At 42.6% G+C, this 19924-nt stretch overlaps 2 protein-coding genes across 2 annotated transcripts in view; one reads left to right on the top strand and one right to left on the bottom strand.

Annotated features, from left to right (window-relative positions):
• Window positions 1–14485, top strand: part of SMARCA5 (SWI/SNF related, matrix associated, actin dependent regulator of chromatin, subfamily a, member 5) — a 54490-nt gene extending 40005 nt beyond the window's left edge. Inside the window, exons 15-24 of the mRNA XM_053254031.1 lie at window positions 232–380; window positions 572–691; window positions 804–914; window positions 1304–1417; window positions 1547–1669; window positions 10133–10265; window positions 11621–11739; window positions 12086–12298; window positions 13610–13720; window positions 14181–14485. Of these exons, the coding sequence (XP_053110006.1) occupies window positions 232–380; window positions 572–691; window positions 804–914; window positions 1304–1417; window positions 1547–1669; window positions 10133–10265; window positions 11621–11739; window positions 12086–12298; window positions 13610–13720; window positions 14181–14246 (1259 nt within the window). The 3' untranslated portion in view covers window positions 14247–14485. The remainder of the gene's footprint in view (window positions 1–231; window positions 381–571; window positions 692–803; window positions 915–1303; window positions 1418–1546; window positions 1670–10132; window positions 10266–11620; window positions 11740–12085; window positions 12299–13609; window positions 13721–14180) is intronic.
• Window positions 14486–15646: 1161 nt separating this feature from the next.
• FREM3 (FRAS1 related extracellular matrix 3) overlaps window positions 15647–19924 on the bottom strand; it is a 140874-nt gene continuing 136596 nt past the window's right edge. The window contains exon 24 of the mRNA XM_053256182.1: window positions 15647–19810. Within this exon, the coding sequence (XP_053112157.1) occupies window positions 19280–19810 (531 nt within the window). The 3' untranslated portion in view covers window positions 15647–19279. The remainder of the gene's footprint in view (window positions 19811–19924) is intronic.

Here is a 19924-nt window from a genome sequence, read left to right on the forward strand (position 1 = left end):
TGTGTGTCAGTACTATGACTTGGTGGTGGTTGAAAAGAAGAAAATGTAAAATAGCACCATCTGTACAGCTGTCTAGATATCAGTACCGAAATACTGAATAGCTTTAAAAATTCTGATAGTCTACACTTTGAAGTTTGTTACTATCTGATAACAAAGAATTGTGTTAGTAAGTGACATGAAGTTTGTTGTAAACTCTTCAGCTTGTTGACAACAATATCTGTTCGTATTCAGGAAGACTGGTAGATCAAAACCTGAATAAATTAGGGAAAGATGAAATGTTGCAGATGATTCGGCATGGAGCTACCCATGTCTTTGCTTCAAAAGAGAGTGAAATTACAGATGAAGATATTGATGGCATTTTGGAAAGAGGTGCAAAGAAGGTGAGTTGATGTGTTAGAAACAACAAAGTAGGATTAAAATGTCAATTGTTGATCCAAAAGTTTGCATATTCTCAGTAATGCACTATGTTAACTGCTTGTAGTCTAGTCAATTCACTTCATTGCCATTTTCAGTTGGATGATTGAAATACAGGCTTACTGAGCAAGTTGAATTGAAAAATTTGTATTTATAGACTGCAGAAATGAATGAGAAACTCTCTAAAATGGGTGAAAGCTCACTCAGAAACTTCACAATGGACACAGAGTCAAGCGTGTACAACTTTGAAGGAGAAGATTATAGAGAGAAGCAAAAGGTAATGTTGGACTTCCAGTGGCTTTAGTATTTACATATTGCCTTTAGGAACAGCAGCTGTTGTCGACTGCTTTGTGTTACTTACAATTTTTCAACAAAATTGCCTATTGCAGACGGCATTCACAGAGTGGATTGAACCACCAAAGCGTGAGAGAAAAGCAAACTATGCTGTTGATGCTTATTTCAGGGAAGCTCTTCGTGTTAGTGAACCAAAAGCACCAAAGGTGAGATACTTAAACTGTTGTTGCACCCAGAGAATAATGTGAAAACCGATAAATTGCTAGTGTTGGGGGGCATTTCAGGCTGTTTTACCATATGTGGAAATGGAGAAATCAGGTGTTGGTCTGTCTAATTCCCCCCACCCCCACTGATAGATCAACATTAGCTGGTCTTTGGAAAAAAGCCATTCTCTCTGATAGTGCTCCTCCTCTGATTTCTGCAGCATTTTCAAAAGTAGTTAGTATCTCCTGTAGTTCATTCTCTCTCTTTTAGGACATTGAAGAATACTTTCTAATTACTGTCTACTTCATTAATAGACCAGATAACAATGTAACACTTTAGTTTTGAAATGCAAATATAAGATGGGTCTCTCCCCCTCTCTCTTTTTTTAAAGGCTCCACGACCCCCAAAACAGCCTAATGTTCAGGATTTCCAGTTCTTTCCACCACGTTTGTTTGAGTTATTGGAGAAAGAGATTCTTTATTATAGGAAAACTATTGGATACAAGGTAGTACAATTTCAATCTTTGTTATTTTTTTAAAAAATAGATTAAATTGACATTTTATTTTGGTGCTGTGTAATGATTTTGACATTGGCTTACCTCAATGTAGGCTTATTGGTAGTTTATTTTTTTTAGGTGCCTCGTAATCCTGACCTGCCAAATGCAGCTCAGGCACAAAAGGAGGAACAGCTTAAAATTGATGAAGCTGAGCCTCTCAATGAGGAAGAGTTAGAAGAAAAGGAAAAGTTGCTAACTCAGGTATGATGAACTTTTATTATAAACTCTTGCTGATGTGTGTAGCATGGTTTAGAAAATCTGTACCCCAATAATAGTCATGGAAAGGATTTTCTTTAGGCCTCAAATCAGAGACCTGAACAACACTGAATATGTTTTGTTTCATTTTCTGATAGTGTTAACAGTGTAGAAAAGGCCTGGTGATTCAAAAATAAGGATTTCATACCCAGTTAACATGCATTCTCATATTCTGCTCTTTAGCATTGTTAACGGGCTAGATTAGAAATCCACTTGGCTTGAAATATGTGATTTGATTTAAATATACTTGACAGGCATTTAGTATTGGTTACATAAAATAATCGTTATAAAGTAATGATTCAGTGTATGGAAGAAACCATCCATGTAGAATTTCCAACTTACTTGGTATATAGCTAGCTATTAATGGATGTACAGGTCGAGAATCCTTTATCTGGACTGCTTGGGACGAGAGGTGTTCCGGATTTCAGATTTTTCCAGATTTTGGAATATTTTCATAAATGAGATATCTTGGGCATGAAAGGTAACTGGTTATTTTTTTGGTTTGTGTTTTAAGGTTTTATTTAAAGTATATAATCAAATAAGCATTAAGTTTACTTAAACATGGCATTTTAGGTAGAAATGAAACTCGGATGAAAATAATCTCATCATGAGAAGGAACATCAGAAGCTGTTGAGGGACCAGGTAGTGGGTCCTCTAGGGATGAGGAGTCATTCTCCTGGATGGCTTTTTTGAATGTTTCCTCCAGAGTAATCTGCCTCATTAACAATGGTTTTTGTCTTGGAAGTATCTCTTTGATTTTATAAACAGCACTCACTCGCTTCTCAGTGGGATTGCACTCCTTCCCGCCTCCCCTCCTTCCCCTCTTTCAGACCGTTTTGAGAAGCGTGTGAGTGGCAGTGCAATCCCATTCACAAAACCGGCTTGGCTCCGCCCCGAAGGAGGTCTCTTCTCAGTTGCTGAAGCCTAGGCAGCGTTTCTTTCTTTCTCTTCTCATCTGTTGTCTAGCCTGAATAAGACTAGTACATGGGATATTAACTACCAGGCTGTTGCCAAATATGTGGACTTCTAATCCTGAATTTGTATAGAAATTGGATTGTAATCTAAAAAAGGTTTAGGTCCCCTAGTCCCATTGAAATTAATAGATCTGGATTGTGATCCATTTCACTCAGAATGGGTTTTGCGCATTGCACGGGACCATTCGGGCAGAATTGACTAGCTCCTTGAAGCACTTAGCCCCACCCACTTCACATGGTGTACTTCCTCAGTTTGGGCAGGCTAGCGTTTCCCCCTCAGTTGCTTTCTGACCACCATTTGTTGGCTCCTTGGACAGTGAGCTCCTAGGAGTGGAACAGTTGTCTGTGGAAATAAGAAAAGAGTTGAATAGATTTTTAGTGTTTTATGACTTGGACTGAACAGACTATTCTTATTCTTAGTAGTTTAAAACTTAGTCGAAATGGATGGCTGATTGAATCAGTTACGACCTTGTACTGGACTTGGAATGGACTTTCCTTCATGATACTTGAGTATTTTTCTTTATCGTGCTATGGATAAGAAAACCTTTAAGCGCTGTAATGCAAAACTCCCTTCAGCAGACAATCATGATTTGTCTCTACTTTGGGGGAGAAACATAATATCTGCCCCTGTAAAACTTGTCTAACCTCTCATCAAACAAAGAACAGAGCCCTACAGCTGAGCGCTCCCCTTTATGATGATGCGCTCCGTCCCGACACTCCAATGCCTAGGTCTCTGGTGGACGAGCCCACACCCTCGACATGGGGCATGGTGTCAAAGTTGACATTGGGCACAGCATTGCAGCTGAAGTTGGGGACTGCCACTGAGAAGTTTAAATACTCGAGGAGAGGAGAGCTGGTCTTGTGGTAGCAAGCATGACTTGTCCCCATAGCTAAGCAGGGTCTGCCCTGGTTGCATATGAATGGGAGACTTGATGTGTGAGCACTGCAAGATATTCCCCTCAGGGGATGAAGCCACTTTGGGAAGAGCAGAAGGTTCCAAGTTCCCTCCCTGGCATCTCCAAGATAGGGCTGAGAGAGATTCCTGCCTGCAACCTTGGAGAAGCAGCTGCCAGTCTGTGAAGACAATACTGAGCTAGATAGACCAATGGTCGGACTCAGTATATGGCAGTTTCCTATGTTGAGCCTCCTCAGCAGCTACCACTGGCACATTTAAAACGCCAAAGCTGTCTTCAGACACTTTTCATTGAAATCAACACAAGTCTCTGCATTGGGGCTCCAATACAGAGGACGCTCCCCCACACAAGAAAACATCAGGAGAAGGGTGCACGTACTGCCACTGAGGAGGCTTCCATTACGTCCCGAGGCATGCCTTCCCCAACGAGGCTCCAGTCGGTGCCAGTGACGCCTCAGTCATGCCCTGCAACTCCAGAGGTCGTAACCCTGGATTGCCTATTGTCTTCGACTCCACATCAAATCTCTGCATCCACCTCGATACCAAGGACAATACTGTCCATGTCTTTGTCTGTTCAGTGTCGGGAGTGCCCTCTCACTCGCTGCCTACGACACTGCAACATTTGCCATCTCTGGCTACTCATCCAGCACCACAGGCTTTGCGTCCTTCACCAGTACTTTCACCACCAGTATCTTTCACCATCAATGTCGATAATGATGATATGGAGGCCAGTTTAAGGCCTGGTGGCGTCCAGTGCCTTCTGAACTTGTTGGACTCTAACGAAAGCACACCATCGAGCTCAACAGTTTTCTGGGCCGTGGTTGTGACACCGAGGAGGAAGGGATGTCTTTCTCTATACCAAAGACGCTGGGCACTTCTACTTCCTTGGCCTTTCAGCCCTTCCATTCCGTGGCAAGCCATCTTTCAACATCACAGCCCTCAAGACTACAAGCTTTGGAAGGCTTGGCATCAACTGTCGACATCAATGACTCCCATAGCTATCCAAGTCACTCCTCCTCTGGACTTGCCTGCCCCAGCAGCAGCATTAGTCTCTACATCGACTCAGGTCACTCCGAGGCCACCGTCAGCCCCTTCTGTGGCTTTGATATTGACACAAGTTACCTTTCTGGTATCAGAGGATGCTACAGTACCAAAGCGCCTTGACTTACTTGCTTGCATCTCCACTCAAACCATGGAGGTGCCTCTACCTTGGCCTCAAAAGAGCCAACCTACTCAAACTGTAGTCCTTGACACTACGTCATCCACCACTCAAACGGTGCCCAAGAAAAAGGGTCTCTGCTCCCTCTGGACCACGGACTGTAGTGCTCACAGAGGATTAAGAGTCCAATTCATCTACTGCTACCTTCGGTTCATCTGAACATCCTAATGAACCCTATCTCAAGGTGATGCCCTCTGACATCACTTCTCTGACCAAAGAAATTCGTTCTTATCATCAGATTTCTGAAATGGCTTCAATGCTTGGCTTGGAGTTGAAGAAACTCAAGCTATAGAAGTTCCTTTCTACAAGTTTTTCAGTTCAACTACCTCCACCCAACTAGTGCACCTCCCCATGCTGCCAGTTATAACTAAGGCAGCTAAGTCTGCGTGTCAAACACTACAGACTTCTGCTCCGACCTCCAAGCATTTGGATAATCTATACAGAATCCAAGAAGAGGAAGATGATTTCCTGTTAAAACAAACACACACACCCCCAATTCATTTGTAGTGGATTGTGCATTCTCCAAATCCGGCAGGTGACACACCACGCCAGGGGACAAAGAAAGGCACAAATAGGACATCTTGGGACGTAAGGTGTACTCCACCTCGTGTTTGGTGGTGAAGATTGCTAATTATGCTGCCTGTTTTGCTAAATATACTAATTCTCTTTGGGATGAACTCTTCCAGGAACAAGCTGACCTCTCGCTGGAAGAATTTCTGGCCAAGTTGAACGAGATCCATGCTAAAGTAACTCTCCTCTCTTGTCAACAATTGTCCAATGCTAAACATCTAGCAGAGACTGAGTCTCGGACTCGGACGAGTGCCATTGCTTTGCAGAGATGTGCCTGGCTCCACTCAACTGCGCTACAACCTGACATGAAAGACAGAGTAGAAAATTTACCCTTCAATGGGAAGGGTCTTTTCTTTGAGATGCCAGACTCCACTATGGAGTCCATCAAGAAGTTGAAATCCACAGCTAAAACATTTTTGGCTCCAGCACAATCTTATGCTCCCAAGTACCGTCAATTTGGATGGAGGCAATACTCCTACAAACAAAATGACAGGAGGGAATTCTGCAAGCCATACCAGTGCTTTGGAAGGAAGCCCTTCAATCAAAAATGATTCGCAAAGTTGGATCTCCGAGATGCGTCTTCCAGCACAATAACAGACAGTACCTGAGGTTCACGGTGGGTTTCCATGTCTACCAGTGCAATTCCTGCCCTTTGGACTGGTGATGGCACCCCATGTATTTACACAGTGCATGACTGTGATCATAGCGCACCTCCAGGTGCAGGGACTGACAGTCTTCTCCTATCTCGACGACTAGCTCCTGGCAGGAAGGATAAAAGATCAGTTAGCTTTGCAGGTCTTGACGGTCCTGAATCTCCTTGAGGACTTGGGTACCTAGTTCAACTGGTCAAAGTCCAAGCTTCAGCCAGTGAAGCACATAGACTACATAGGGGCTCTCCTCTATGTGGAGAGGAGATGGACTACATAGACTACATAGGGGCTCTCCTCTATGTGGAGATGTGGAGGCACAGTGGACTTTTCTGCCCAAGGAGCACTTCTTGTACTGATAACTATAGCGCAACCAAGGCAGAAGGCACGAGACAGAAATTGCTGGCCCTCATGGCATTGTACAACTCCACCGTGCACTACGCCAGACTGTCGGGAGACTCCTTCCAAGTTCCTCAACCATCTGCCTGGGTCACGACTGATACTTCCCTGTGAGGCTAGGGAGCCCATTGCAGGGATCTTCATGCACAGGGCCTGTGGTCCCTCAATCAGCACCAAATGCACATCAACATTTTAGAACTCCTAGCAGTCTTCCAGGTGCTCACATCCTTCCAACTGTCTTTGATGGGCAAGGTGGTCCAAGTCATCTTGGACAGTACAACAGCGATCACTTATCTAAATTGCCAGGGTGGGACGGTTTCCCTCTCCCTTTGTATGCCTGAGCCTACAGATTTGGAATTGGGACATAGCATGACGGATTACCTTGACCGTGATCCACATAAAAGGAGTGGAAAACACCTTAGTGGATCGTCAACAGGTTGCAGCTTTATCTGCAGCAACACGAATGGGAGATCAATCAGCCATTCGGCCTCCAGCCATTGTTCAGGACCTGGGGGACTCCAGAAGTCAATTTGTTTTTGACATCAATGAACAAGAAGCACTCCCAGTATTGCTTGAGGGCTGGAATCAGCCACAACTCCAAGGGGGGTGCCTTCCAATTCAACTGGGGTTGAAAGTTGCTATACATCTTTCTTCGTTATCCTCTGTTGAACAAAGTGCTGTCAAAAATCCTGCAGGGGTCTGCAAGTTGTATATTGATTGCTCCATGGTGGCCCCAACAGCCATGGTTTCAATAGGCACACAGACTGTTGAAGCGTCGCCACAGACTTCTGCCTCATTGTGAAGATCTTCTAATGCAAGAAAATGGAAGGCTTCGTCATCCTGATCTGAGAACTCTCAGCTTGACTTCCTGGAGTATAGACTCCTAAACGATATCCTCCTCGAATGTAAAAAAAAATAAAATAAAAATCTATTCACGTCAATTACAACAGCAAGTGGAAGCGATTTAGACTGTATGCACAAAGGCACAGTTTTCACCCTTACACTGCTACTTCGTGCCAAATTTTGCTATGCCATACAAACTTGAAGCAGCAGAAGCTGAGCCATTGCTACTATCAAAAATCCATCTGGCTGCTATTTCTGCTCGTCATCCTGGATGGAATGGAAAGACAAGTTTTCTCTCATCCAGACTCCAAAAGATTCCTAAAATGTCTCAACAACCTTTACCCGCTTATTCAACGGCCCACTGAGGAATGGAGCCTGTCCCTTGTTCTGTCAGCTCTAATGGAGCCTCCTTTTGAGCCCATGGCGATGGCCCTTCCTCAACTTGCAATACTAAAAACGGCTTTTCTGTTAGCCCTAACATCAGCTTGGCGGGTCAGCAAACTAAATGCCAAGGGCATTGATGTACCCTACACTAAACTTCATGAAGACAAGGTAGTGGTTTGCCTGGACCCAGAGTTTATATCTAAAGTGGTTACTGATTTCCATATCAACAGTGACACTGTTTTACCAAACTTTTCTGGAATTCCACAATGGCTCTGGAGCGTTCTTTATTTTCCCTAGATGTGAAGCATGTGCTCCTGTTCTACTTCCAGTTGACCAAGCCCTCTAGGAACACAAAACGCCTCTTTGTGGGTTACAAGGGCAAAGTGAAAGGTTGCCAGATTTCTAGACAGAGACTGTCCCACTGGATTGTGGAACTCATTTTCCTAGTCTACAAACATAAAAAGGTGGAGCCCCCTAAGACTGTATGGGCCCATTCTACCAGGGCTTAAGCTACTTCTGCAGCCCATATGGCTGGCATCAAACTCAGAGACATCTGCACAGCAGCAACCTGGTCCTCTGAGCTTACCTTTTGTCAAGCACTATGCTTTAAACCTTCGCTCTGCAGCTCAGGCCAATTTTGGGAGGGGTGTGGTGAAGAGGGTCTTACCTTAGCATACTGCACCTGCCTCCAGGCTGACAGCTCATTAGTCATCCACTCTTATGAGTGCAATGGATCACGATCCAGATAAACAGGTAACTTTTGATCTGGAAGTGATCCATTGCAGTCATAAGACCTGCTGGCCCTGCTGCAGTATGCAAAGAGACAGTACTTATGTTCATAGAACATGGAGTGCTACTTACCTTGTTGAATTGTGATCTAATTCCATAAAATGGTAGAATCCAAATGTCAGTCATTCAGGAACTGCGGAGAAAACACTAGCCTGCCCAAACTGAGGAAACACACCACGTGCAGTGGGCGGGGCTAAGTGCTTCGAGGAGCTTGTCAATTCTGCCCAAATGGTCCCGCACAGGTGCACTCTTCCCACTCTTATGACTGCAATGGATCATTTCCAGATCAAGTTACAGGTGAGCAACCTGTTTTACTAACTTGTCTTATTTATTTTAATGGTGCTTAGTTACAACTGACTTTGGATATAAACTATTATCTTAAATGGCATTCAAGTCATCTCATAAATTCCTGTCAAATTTCCATTGTGTATGATACAGAGAGGTCACCTTAAGTGACGCAGTAAGGAAATGCTTGACTAACAAGCAGAACGTTGCCGGTTCGAATCCCCTATACTGGGCAGCAGCTATATAGGAAGATGCTGAAAGGCCATCTCTCACTGCACAGGAGGAGGCAATGGTAAACCTTTCCTGTATACTATCAAAGACAACCACAGGGCTCTGTGGGTGCCAGGAGTCAATCGACTTGATGGCACACTTTATCCCCGCTGGTATGTCTCCCAGACTATGGAAAACACCTATATCAGACAACAGCAATATAGGAAGGTGCTGAAAGGCATCATCTCATACTGTGTGGGAGGAGGCAATGGTAAACTCCTCCTGTATTCTATCAAAGACAATCACAGGGCTGTGGGCACCAGAAGTCGAAATCGACTTGATAGCACACTTTACTTTATGATGTAAAGTGGGGAAATTTTTACAAATGTCTTGGTAAACCGAGCTGGAATTCAAAATCTTCACAAATTAGTGTATTTCAACCAGGAATAAGTTAAATTTTAGTAAAAAGAAATGCATATATTTCCCATGATGAAAAACTAAAATGCAATTAGAATGAAAGGAAGGTGTAACTGAATTAACTTCCCAGAAGATCTTTTTATAGTGAAGTCCCAATGTTTCCACTGGTCGTCACTATGGTAGTGAAAGCTTTAAAGCATCATATTCACACAGAAAGCTTGAGTACTGTAATGGGAATGCCAGCATGGTGTAGTGGTTAGAGTGCTGGACTAGGACCGGGGAGACCCGAGTTCAAATCCCCATTCAGCCATGAGACTAGCTGGGTGACTCTGGGCCAGTCACTTCTCTCTCAGCCTAACCTACTTCACAGGGTTGTTATGAGGAGAAACTTAAGTATGTAGTGCACCGCTCTGAGCTCCTTGGAGGAAGAGCAGGATATAAAATGTTAAATAAATAAATAAAATAGTGTTTCTGGTGAGAAAGAGGTTTTCTTTGGCAAGAGGTGCTTAGAACAAGAAACACTAGCACTGAAAAGGGTGGAACTATAACATAGATAATCAGATGGAATTCAGATCAGGAAATGGGTTTTGTATTGTTCTGCTCTTGAGAAGGAATTGAACAATTTAAAAAATGCTTTAATTTATTTTCAGAGTCTTAAAAAATCTTGTCAGAATGACTCTTACGGCAGCTAACAACTAAGCTGAATTATGTCTGAAAAGCAGCCATGAGCATAACACCTATGTTGCTAATTTCACCTAGGGGTTTACAAACTGGAATAAGAGAGACTTCAATCAGTTCATCAAAGCTAATGAAAAATGGGGTCGTGATGATATTGAAAATATAGCTCGGGAAGTAGAAGGAAAAACTCCAGAGGAAGTCATTGAGTATTCTGGTAATGTTTGTTTTTATTTTCAGAAGAGCTAATAGAGTGTTACTGAGTGTGTTAACAAACATTTCTTCCTTAAAACTTTGCCTCTAAATAATACTAAAAGCAGTTTTTTTCAGTATTTTCACTTGAAAGATGGATTACAATTCCAGATTGTAATCACTTGCATCATTTGCCTAAAAGAGCAAACTACTTCTGATGGACATTTCCATGCAAATACTATGGATTTCCCTCAGCCCTATTCAGACATTATATTTTCATGTACAGATCTCTCTGTCTGCACAGGAGAACCTTGCCATTCACAGATCCAGCACCTGCGCTTTTGCTTATCAATGTCTGGGTAATTGACACCCGACCTCAGCATATGCGAGGGGCAGGGCCTATTTGCAAAGGTTCCTGTATCTGCGGGTTTTGGGTGGCCAGAAATGATCTCCAAGGTCATTTCTGGGTGCCATTTGGAGGCTTGTTTGTTTAAAAAACAAAACCCTGTCATTTTTTAAATGGAAAAAACCTTGATTTGGGACTGGGGGGGGCGGCATTGCTGGACACTTGGAGACCCTTGGAGCATGGTAGGGCCCTTCTTTGTTTCTAGGGCCCTTTTTTGCAGTTTCCGGAGCCCCCATGAACCCAAGCCCCCCCCTCCCCCCCAGTCTCATTGCCTCAATGACTTGGTATCAGTGGTTCTGTTATCTTCAGTTGTAGTGGAGAGCAGAAGCCCCATGTTCACTTATGCAATCATTCATGTGTTATGCTCACCATATATACAGTGGAACACTTCCTGTCTGTTCCTTGTGGTTTGAGGAAGCCTGTATCCAGTTACCTTAAAATGAATGTGTGTGATTTATTTACACAAATTGTATGTGTATTGAACATAACATATGGATAGGCCTCAGAAGACACCTTTAGGCATTACATGAAGTGCCTCCAGGTGGTCTTGTATTCCTGTTTATGGCTATGGCTCAGTTGTAGGACAGGCTTCGTAGTATAGGTATATAGTTCAGGTATATTTTTAAACCTTCTGGTAAATGTTGCTAGAAGAAGCAACCTTGCTTCACTGACTTAAGAGCAAGAGGAAAGCAAGAAAATTAACCTTATTGTCCTGGCTGTTACCCATAGTTCTTTGTCCCATGCAAAGCTGGTTCCTGTAGTACTGTGTGCTGTGAATGTTGTCAAAATAGAGGTATTAAAGGGAATTCAGTACATCTAGAGAAAACTTTACAGCCCAGTATAATAACCTCAGTTAGACTTGATATTTATTGTAAACCACCCAGAGACATAGGTTTTGGGTGGTATACAACAGAACTTTGATGTTTTTATTTACACTTACAATGTAAGTAAGACTAACAAATGACTTTCTTCAGCTGTCTTCTGGGAGCGGTGTAATGAACTTCAGGATATAGAGAAGATCATGGCTCAGATTGAAAGAGGTGAAGCTCGAATTCAGAGGAGGATTAGTATTAAAAAAGCTCTTGACACAAAGGTAATTGCACACTTTTTATTTTTAGAATCATATTCAAATTGTTTGAGGAAAGATAAGGGTAATTATACTGTTGGATGTCGTTCAAGTATTTCCCACTCTCTCCCTCAAGTTGGCCCATTTTCCATATTTCTTAACTTGGCACGTTTCTTTGTGTGTCCCAAGTCACGAAACTGTCAGGTGATCCTGGTCTTTCAGACATCATTCTTTTATCGTCTGAGTAGTTTGCTGCTCTTTGTGAATTGCTAATCCGTTCTCCAGTTCTAAAGAAAACCTAACAATTTGATTTAATGATGCCATGTTGCTGCAAACTGGTTACTCCTGTGGGTTAAATGTTCTCTTTGCTTAGATTGGCAGATACAAAGCACCTTTTCATCAGCTGAGAATATCATATGGTACTAACAAAGGGAAAAATTATACAGAAGAAGAAGATCGGTTTTTGATCTGTATGCTTCATAAGCTAGGATTTGATAAAGAAAATGTTTATGATGAGTTGAGACAGTGTATTCGCAATTCTCCCCAATTCAGATTTGATTGGTTCCTCAAGTCCAGAACTGCAATGGTATGTATTATTTTGCATGTCTGTATTTTGTTTCTTAAAGAGCTTTAAAATCCTTAGGCAGGTAAAACTGTTATGAGTTTCATTTAAATTTTGAAAGCTCTGCCAAAAAGGAAGATACTTCTGTGGCAGATTTACATTGCCAGTAACATTCAAAAATCTGTTTGAAATTTGAAAACACTAGCCAACCCCTCACAGAGCATCTTTGCACTCTTTGGAGCCTCTGCCCCAGTCTCCACTTCTGGGCCCAGCCATCTCTCCTCCTCATTGCCACTTCTGCCCCCCCCTTTCTCTCCCCCGTCCTGGGCCTTGCCTCTGCGGCCGGGCCCACCACCTCTGGCCTCCATGGTTGGGCCGCCGCCGTGGCAACCAATCCTCCTTGGTGCGCCTCAGCCAATCAGGCATGTCCGCTGCCCAGCCAATCAGCTGGGCTCTGGGACGTACATTCCAAGGCACACCCAGGAGAATTAATATAATAGATTTGCCATTTGCTGAAACACATTCTCATAATGGAGAACTTTGCTATTTTGGTCTTGTCTGCAGCATATACATCACATAACCAATATGTTGCGGTACATCTAGACTTCTTCCAGAGTTCTCTACCAATAGTAAAGTGAATGCCTGGTGGTATGGGGGAGCAGAACCCCACACTGGAACTGCAATCTCTTTGAAGCTTGTTTCAGAGTCAGCAGCCATAGGCCAAAACCAACAGAACTGTTGCACCTAGGACATTGCCTCCTGGGTGTGCTTGCATGGCATGTCTTTATTTCAGGCAAGATTATGAAAAAAGCCTCCTGCAGGCTCACCCATTGCAAACAGGCATGTTTTACCTTCTCTGGTGGGGATAAGCTCCCTCTGCCAGCATCCTAATTGTCAATCCAGAAAGACTGATTAATTGCTGACTGGAAGAGTGCATGGTCCTTTCCCTCTTTTCTCCCCCTCCCCTTTGGGAAGGTTTCCTGGGGATGCGAGTGAATGGCACCACTAAAAAAACAAAACCTGCAAAGACAACTTCTGGAGAACAGTTACAGTTGTACACCCTCCAGTTTACTTCTTGAGAGCAGGCTCTCAGCTCAGCATAGAAAAGCCCAATAACTGGTCTCGGGCTGCTTCCAGGCTGTGAGGAAGAAGCTTTCCTCAGCTTGGAAACTTGAAGTTTGTGCAACACTGTATGGATTATTACCAAAGAACAGCATCTATAAGCAGTTCTCTCCCACCCCATACTTATGCACACTTTATGGGAACCTGAAGTAAAGAGGGGAATAGTGGTGTGGCCCCTGTGGAACTGAGTCGACCACTTTGTTTATGATTCAGGAGCTGCAGAGAAGATGCAATACCTTAATCACTTTGATTGAAAGAGAAAACATGGAATTGGAAGAAAAGGAGAAAGCAGAGAAAAAGAAGCGTGGACCAAAGCCATCTTTGGTGAGAATGTTACTCTGTAGAAGGCTGTGTGTAAAGATATACTGTAGCAGTTGCTCTAAATTTTGAGCGGGGCAGGGAAGCGTGTTCTGCACCGAATGCTCTGTAGTCTAAATGTAAAGGCCCAATTCATGTGTTACCTCCTGAGGGAGCATACATCTAGAGGCACTCTGTAATTGTAATTGCCCCCATTCCAGCAACCACTTAAGAGAGTTCCTTGTTGCTGAGGAGCTTCCTTCCAGTCCTCTAGGCATGTACTGATCAGGCTATCCTATTTTTAACATCTGTGGGATCAATGTGGGATCAACTGGCTTGGTTTCAAAAGCAGCTTGTGTTGGCAGGTGGAGGGCTGCTAAAGGAAAAGCAAGTCTAATAGTTCTCTTGGGTTCCTGCAACTACTTCTTTGGATCTTGAGTAATAATTCTCAGGATTGTGGCTTAATGCTTTCCCCTCCTTTTTTCAGGCCCAGAAACGTAAATTGGATGGTACTCCTGACGGCAGAGGACGGAAAAAGAAATTAAAGCTGTGAATTCTGAGTTCTTGCAATCACTAAATTTTAAAGTAGTTCTTTAATTTTACGGGTCTTCATAAGATGTACTGTACAATTCTCAACTATTATGTCATTAAAGGACATCGGGTTCATGCGTTTACTTACTAAACTAGAAAAATAGTACTTATGTAGTTTCACTTTTTTAAATAAAACAGCTGTGCTGAGCTTTTTTTTACCATTAACACTTGAAATAAAAAATAGGCTTCATTTACTAGCAAGTGGCTGTAGACTCATTTATACATCCCTTTCTTTTTGCTTTTTACTGTTGAATCTCTTAGATGCAGATTTGTTTACTCTCTAGGTTGAATAATGGTGACTTGCATAGGAGGCTGTATCCCCTTGCATAGGGGAGGAGATCTGGCCTTGTGGTAGCAAGCATGACTTGTCCCCTTAGCTAAGCAGGGTCTGCCCTGGTTTCATATGAAAGGGATACTAGAAGTGTGAGCACTGGAAGATATTCCACTCGGGGGATGGAGCCGCTCTGGGAAGAGCAGAAGGTTTCAAGTTCCCTCCCTTGCAGCATCTCCAAGATAGGGCTGAGAGAGATTCCTGCCTGCAACCTTGGAGAAGCTGCTGCCAGTCTGTGAAGACAATACTGAACTAGATAGACCAATGGTCTGACTCAGTATATGGCAGTTTCCTATGCTCCTATGATGTCTCAGGCTTGTTTGGACCCGCATCACTGCAAATTGTGTCCATCCATCTATATAACCGTATATATACAACATTGCTGGTCTCAGACCCATGTCCATGTGATCACTATAGAAAAGTGATGGATCTGTGTGTTAAAACTTTGGAGAGCTTGCGCTCTCTCTCTCAAAAAGGGGGAAAGTAGGCAAAAAAACTGCTTCCAGAGCATCTGTGAACTGGTTTAGTTTTTCTGGACTGCATGTTGGCTTCTAACATAATTTGCTGGGGCATGCTCACACACATCTTGAATTTATTTGGAAAATTAATCCTTTGCCTTCCCCAAATTTCACTAAGAGCCCAAACATGTTTTGCTATGTTGGATTCTGATGTAATTGACACAGCAAACTCTTGTGTGTGTAAGCTACTGGTTACTTCCATTATTGGTAATCTGAATAACAACCAGAAGTGAGAGAATTTAAAGCTTAAATGCAAAATCACATGATCAGTTCATTTCCCAAATATTTAGGTTATAACATGATGCCTACTGTTTGCTTTGTCCATAATAGCTGCCATATTACTACTTCAAAAGAGCAAGGCTCCCATCTTGCAGTTGGGATATAGCTATGCTTTTTTAATGTAACTTCTTAATTTTGCCATGTAGGTTGGAAAGTCTAACTAATGACAGACACTAATTCTGGTGTGAAGTGTCTAGCTATTGTATTTAGAATATATAGTATAATAGACACCTGTAGGTGAAAGAAAGCACTTTATAAAATTGCTGTCTTAAAACAGTTTTGGCAATTTCACAATAAAAAATGTCAAAATTATCACAGTACACAATCAGTATAGTACAATAGAGTTTAACAATGCAACATTTCAGTGCTTGACTTGTATTTTGATGAACCTGCTCTGCTAGTATCTCACAAGTAACCAACTATATTGCAAAAATACATGGTGCAGTGCACATATTCTACAATTTACCTCTGATGCCATAAGCTGGAGGAAACTGTTGAATAAAGGCTGGGTCACACATTTACTCCTAATGGAGCAACACATACATTATAACTTCCTTTATGCTCTTAGAATGCTAGAGCAGGAAACAGACTCCTTCCTCAAAGCACCTACTGTAGCCAATCTGGATTGGTGGGGCTTTCGGAATGAAACTTGCCACATGTTGACCGCAAAATAGAAGGTACTACTGGCAGGAGCAGCAGCATCCTGTACTTGTTTGAAACTACCACTATGACTTAAGTGCCAGCTGTAGCCTGTCTAAATTATACTTCCATTAAAAACCCGGAATGGGAGAGCGGGGAAGAATAGCTCTTGCTTCTATCTAGGAGTGCACCATCCTATATTCATGTAGTACACTTCCAGAGGGAAGACTGTTCCCTTTTCTAGCATTTCAAGATGGATAATTCAGATACATGTGCCTCTTTGTTAGGAGGGAACATGTGAATCCATCCAGCCCCCAGCGATGTGGCTCTGTAAGTGCACTTAAGTGCCAGCGCAGACTTAAGGTAGAGGTAGGCAAACTGCTCAGAAACATGGGCCACAACAGAAACCTGTCAAGTGAAGGCCCAGATCTGACTGCATATTTTAATTCACAATATAAACAGTGTAGACTGACCAAAGCAATTTTGGGCAAAAATTTGGAGTGACAAGCACAGGCACTATTGAGGAAGTTTGAGACTCCTCTGTAATATCACAAACTTAAGGGCATGGTGTGCTTAAATAGCTGCAACAATTACCTCCAAGTGATCAAGCAGGGAGGTTTTGTAAACTGGAGACGAGCAGAATTTCTTTTTCTTGGAGGATAATATGCTAGAAATGGCTAAATTAGATATACGAGAAGATCAGCCAAAGTAAAATAGTTGTGGGCTCATAACTTGTAAACTGGCCAATAGCTGTGACACAGAATGTAACTTTCTCTGGCCAGCAGGTGGCAGCCTTGACAGGGTGGAGCAAGGGCTGCCCCTTCTGGTTTTCCTGCAGAAGTGTTGCTTGTGCTACTGCCTGTTCTTAGCAGCATCAGGCTGCCTTAGGAGTCGACAGCAGGTGCAGCATTACAGCTCCATAATGCTGTCAGCCACTATGAACACTGGCAATTAGAGTTGCCACCTGATTAGTCAGAGCTGCATATTGTGCAAAAAAGAAATGCACATGTTGCAGAAGGTGCCATTATAAGGCATTCCTTAGAATGCTCTTTCTCTATAAGGGGAATGCTCTTTCTTAGATGGTACCTGTCACCTGCACTCATTTTTATAACAAGGCGCCTTTTAAAGTCAGACCTTAAAAGAATCATCTGTGTAATATATTTTAGATTGAAAATGTAAAGCAGCAGCTTTTAAACTAACATTTTAATGCATGCGCTTTCAGGGGTTATAACCCACTTCCCTCAGCTGCAGAATGAAAGCAAGGATGGTCAGTGACAGGCAGGTAGGGAGAAATATTCCATTTACATGTAAAGAGACAATATGTCAGTGGTTTTACACATAGTAGCAAAGAAGAGAAATCGCTAACTATGTCTGTGTAATGTGCCTAAAACCCATAATCTATTCAAAGAGAATGAGAAACAATCCAATGTGTCACTACCTGCCTGTCACTGACCATCCTTGCTTTCACTTTTTTTGATCTAGCTAATTGATAACCTGGCAGTCCACATTTTATTATTTTAACATATTTCAATTGTTTGTCCACATTACACAGACATAGTTGGCGATTTCTCTTCTTTGCTACTATGTGTAAAACCACTGACATATTGTTTCTTTACATGTAGACATAGGAAGGGAAAGACTCATAGAAATATCCACAGACAGAAAATTCACAAGGACTGTAGTATAAAACTCCCTATACATCTTTGTGGGTTTTCACTTTTAAGAAACTGATTATTGAATAATCCCACATCAGAACCTGCAGCAAATTGAGGCAATAGCATCAGAATGGCACATTTATGTGTTATGGATGTAGCTCAGACTCTGTCTTAACAGGAATTTGAAAGATGCTGACTAGCTCCACATACTACTACAGAAGTGTGGCCATTTTTCTGTGTGGTTATCTATACAGGAAGTGACACCCATGCAATTTTCAGGGCAATCCCTATCTATAACCTAGCTTCCTTGTGCTGCTGATGTTACAGCAGAAGAGATTCTATACAAACAAAGCTACCTCTGCCAAATATTTGGTGCTCAGTGTGGTTCGGTGTCTAAGCTCCGGTGTTATGGCAGCTCTATCTGATAGCTGCAGAACTGAATAAGGTTACTTAGTTAGATAAGAGTTCCTTTTACAAACTGAATGCTCAGTGAATGTGAGAACAAATTATATAGAATGTAAATGCTGTCTTCACAATAAGTATTCACAATATCTTACAATATTTGCCAAGCTCTTTAAACAGAAGGGTGTGTGTGTGTGTGTGTGTGTGTGTGTGTGTGTGTGTGTGTGTGTGTGTAAAAGAAACAGTAAAGTTTATCTAACAGCAGGCAGGCAAAAGAAAGAGCCATCTAATAACAATTTGGAGCCATCTTGAATGACATGCTACAATGCTAAATACTCATCAGCTTTAGGGTTTTGCATTGACGTACATTTCTAACAACTGGAGAGTAGAGAAATACTGGCTGGCGTGATGTGCAGAGTCTCGGAATGCTGCAAACCTCCTCATGGCTGCTGTCAACATGTAAAGCAGCCTAGATGCTGCTGAGGACATGGGGGTGCACTCAGTGCTCCTGCATTTACTCCCATTTGCCATTATGCAAGTCACTGTCCGCAGCAGCCCTGGTGTGGTTGCAGGGCTGCCAATGCTGCACATCATATTAGCCACTCTCTTTAAATAAGCTTTGTGTTTTCCCAGTGCAGTATTTCTCTCATCCACCCAAACAATACAATTCTACTCAGATTTAATTACAGATATTTTACTTCTACCCTATGTGGTTAAATCTGTCCCCTTCTTTCATTTCCCCTCCCCGGCCTTTCTATATACAAGAAGGGTATAACTCTAGACACTATACAAGTTAAATGAAAAGGAAATCAATATGCCTTTGAAGAGCACCAGGCATTCATGATGGTAGATAAGGCACATTTATAGCTGCTAGCAGATGATTTCGTGAGCACCATTTGAAGAAAAAAATGCTAGGTTTAATGCACACATTAGTCCAAGAGTATCGTGTTACTGGAGGAGGAGGAGGAGGGAGCTAAGTTATAAATACGTCATTCACACTTCATATACACTTCATCTTGTTTGCTACACATTTCGTGATATTGTGGAATCACACACCTAGCATCAAAACTGCAGCAGCTGGTTCCAAGTCTGTACAAAGGCAGCTCCTAAACTCTGGTTTCTGTGACAAAATGAGTACCTTCAAAGGATGATCCCCACCTTTGCAATGCCATTAGACTTCAGAGCTGTCACTGTTGCTGTGCTGTGTGGTCACAGTTTCATTACTGCTGGAACAGTTGATGGACGAATTTGCTTTCCCATCGGCAGAATGTCCCTTCCGCTTCAAAAGGAAGACAATAAGTAAAACAGTACAGATCAGAAGCAGCAGTCCAGCTGTACCTCCGACAATGGGGACAACCCTGTCTTCCATATCATTACCCGTGATTTCCAAGACTGGCTTCTCATAAGCTTTACCTGCTGGGAGCAGATCTTTCTGCTTGATAATAATTTTGTCAGACCGGTCAAGAGCTATATGTTGGATGTTGGTACCCCTGTTCTTATCCACACCAATATCTTGTGCAAGAGCAGGAGTATCTGAAACAGCTCTTCGAGTGCGCCCAAGATGTGCAGTACCAGGGATACTGTTAGCCGAAGATAAAGCATGGTGGTACTCAATGCTTCTCTTTCCCAGGCCTCTGTGGGCATTCTCACGTGACCGAACCATGTAAATTGTGTGGATGTACCACTCCCGGCCTGCTGCTACCTATTACGTTCAAAAGACAGATGAAAACATGTAAGTGCTTACAGCATAAGAAAGAAAGGAACAGCACAACCTGTATTTCTGAATCTATTTGGTTTGCAATCCACTGCCAATGAA

Source organism: Hemicordylus capensis, chromosome 5, assembly GCF_027244095.1.
Source record: "Hemicordylus capensis ecotype Gifberg chromosome 5, rHemCap1.1.pri, whole genome shotgun sequence".
Classification (NCBI taxonomy): domain Eukaryota; kingdom Metazoa; phylum Chordata; class Lepidosauria; order Squamata; family Cordylidae; genus Hemicordylus; species Hemicordylus capensis.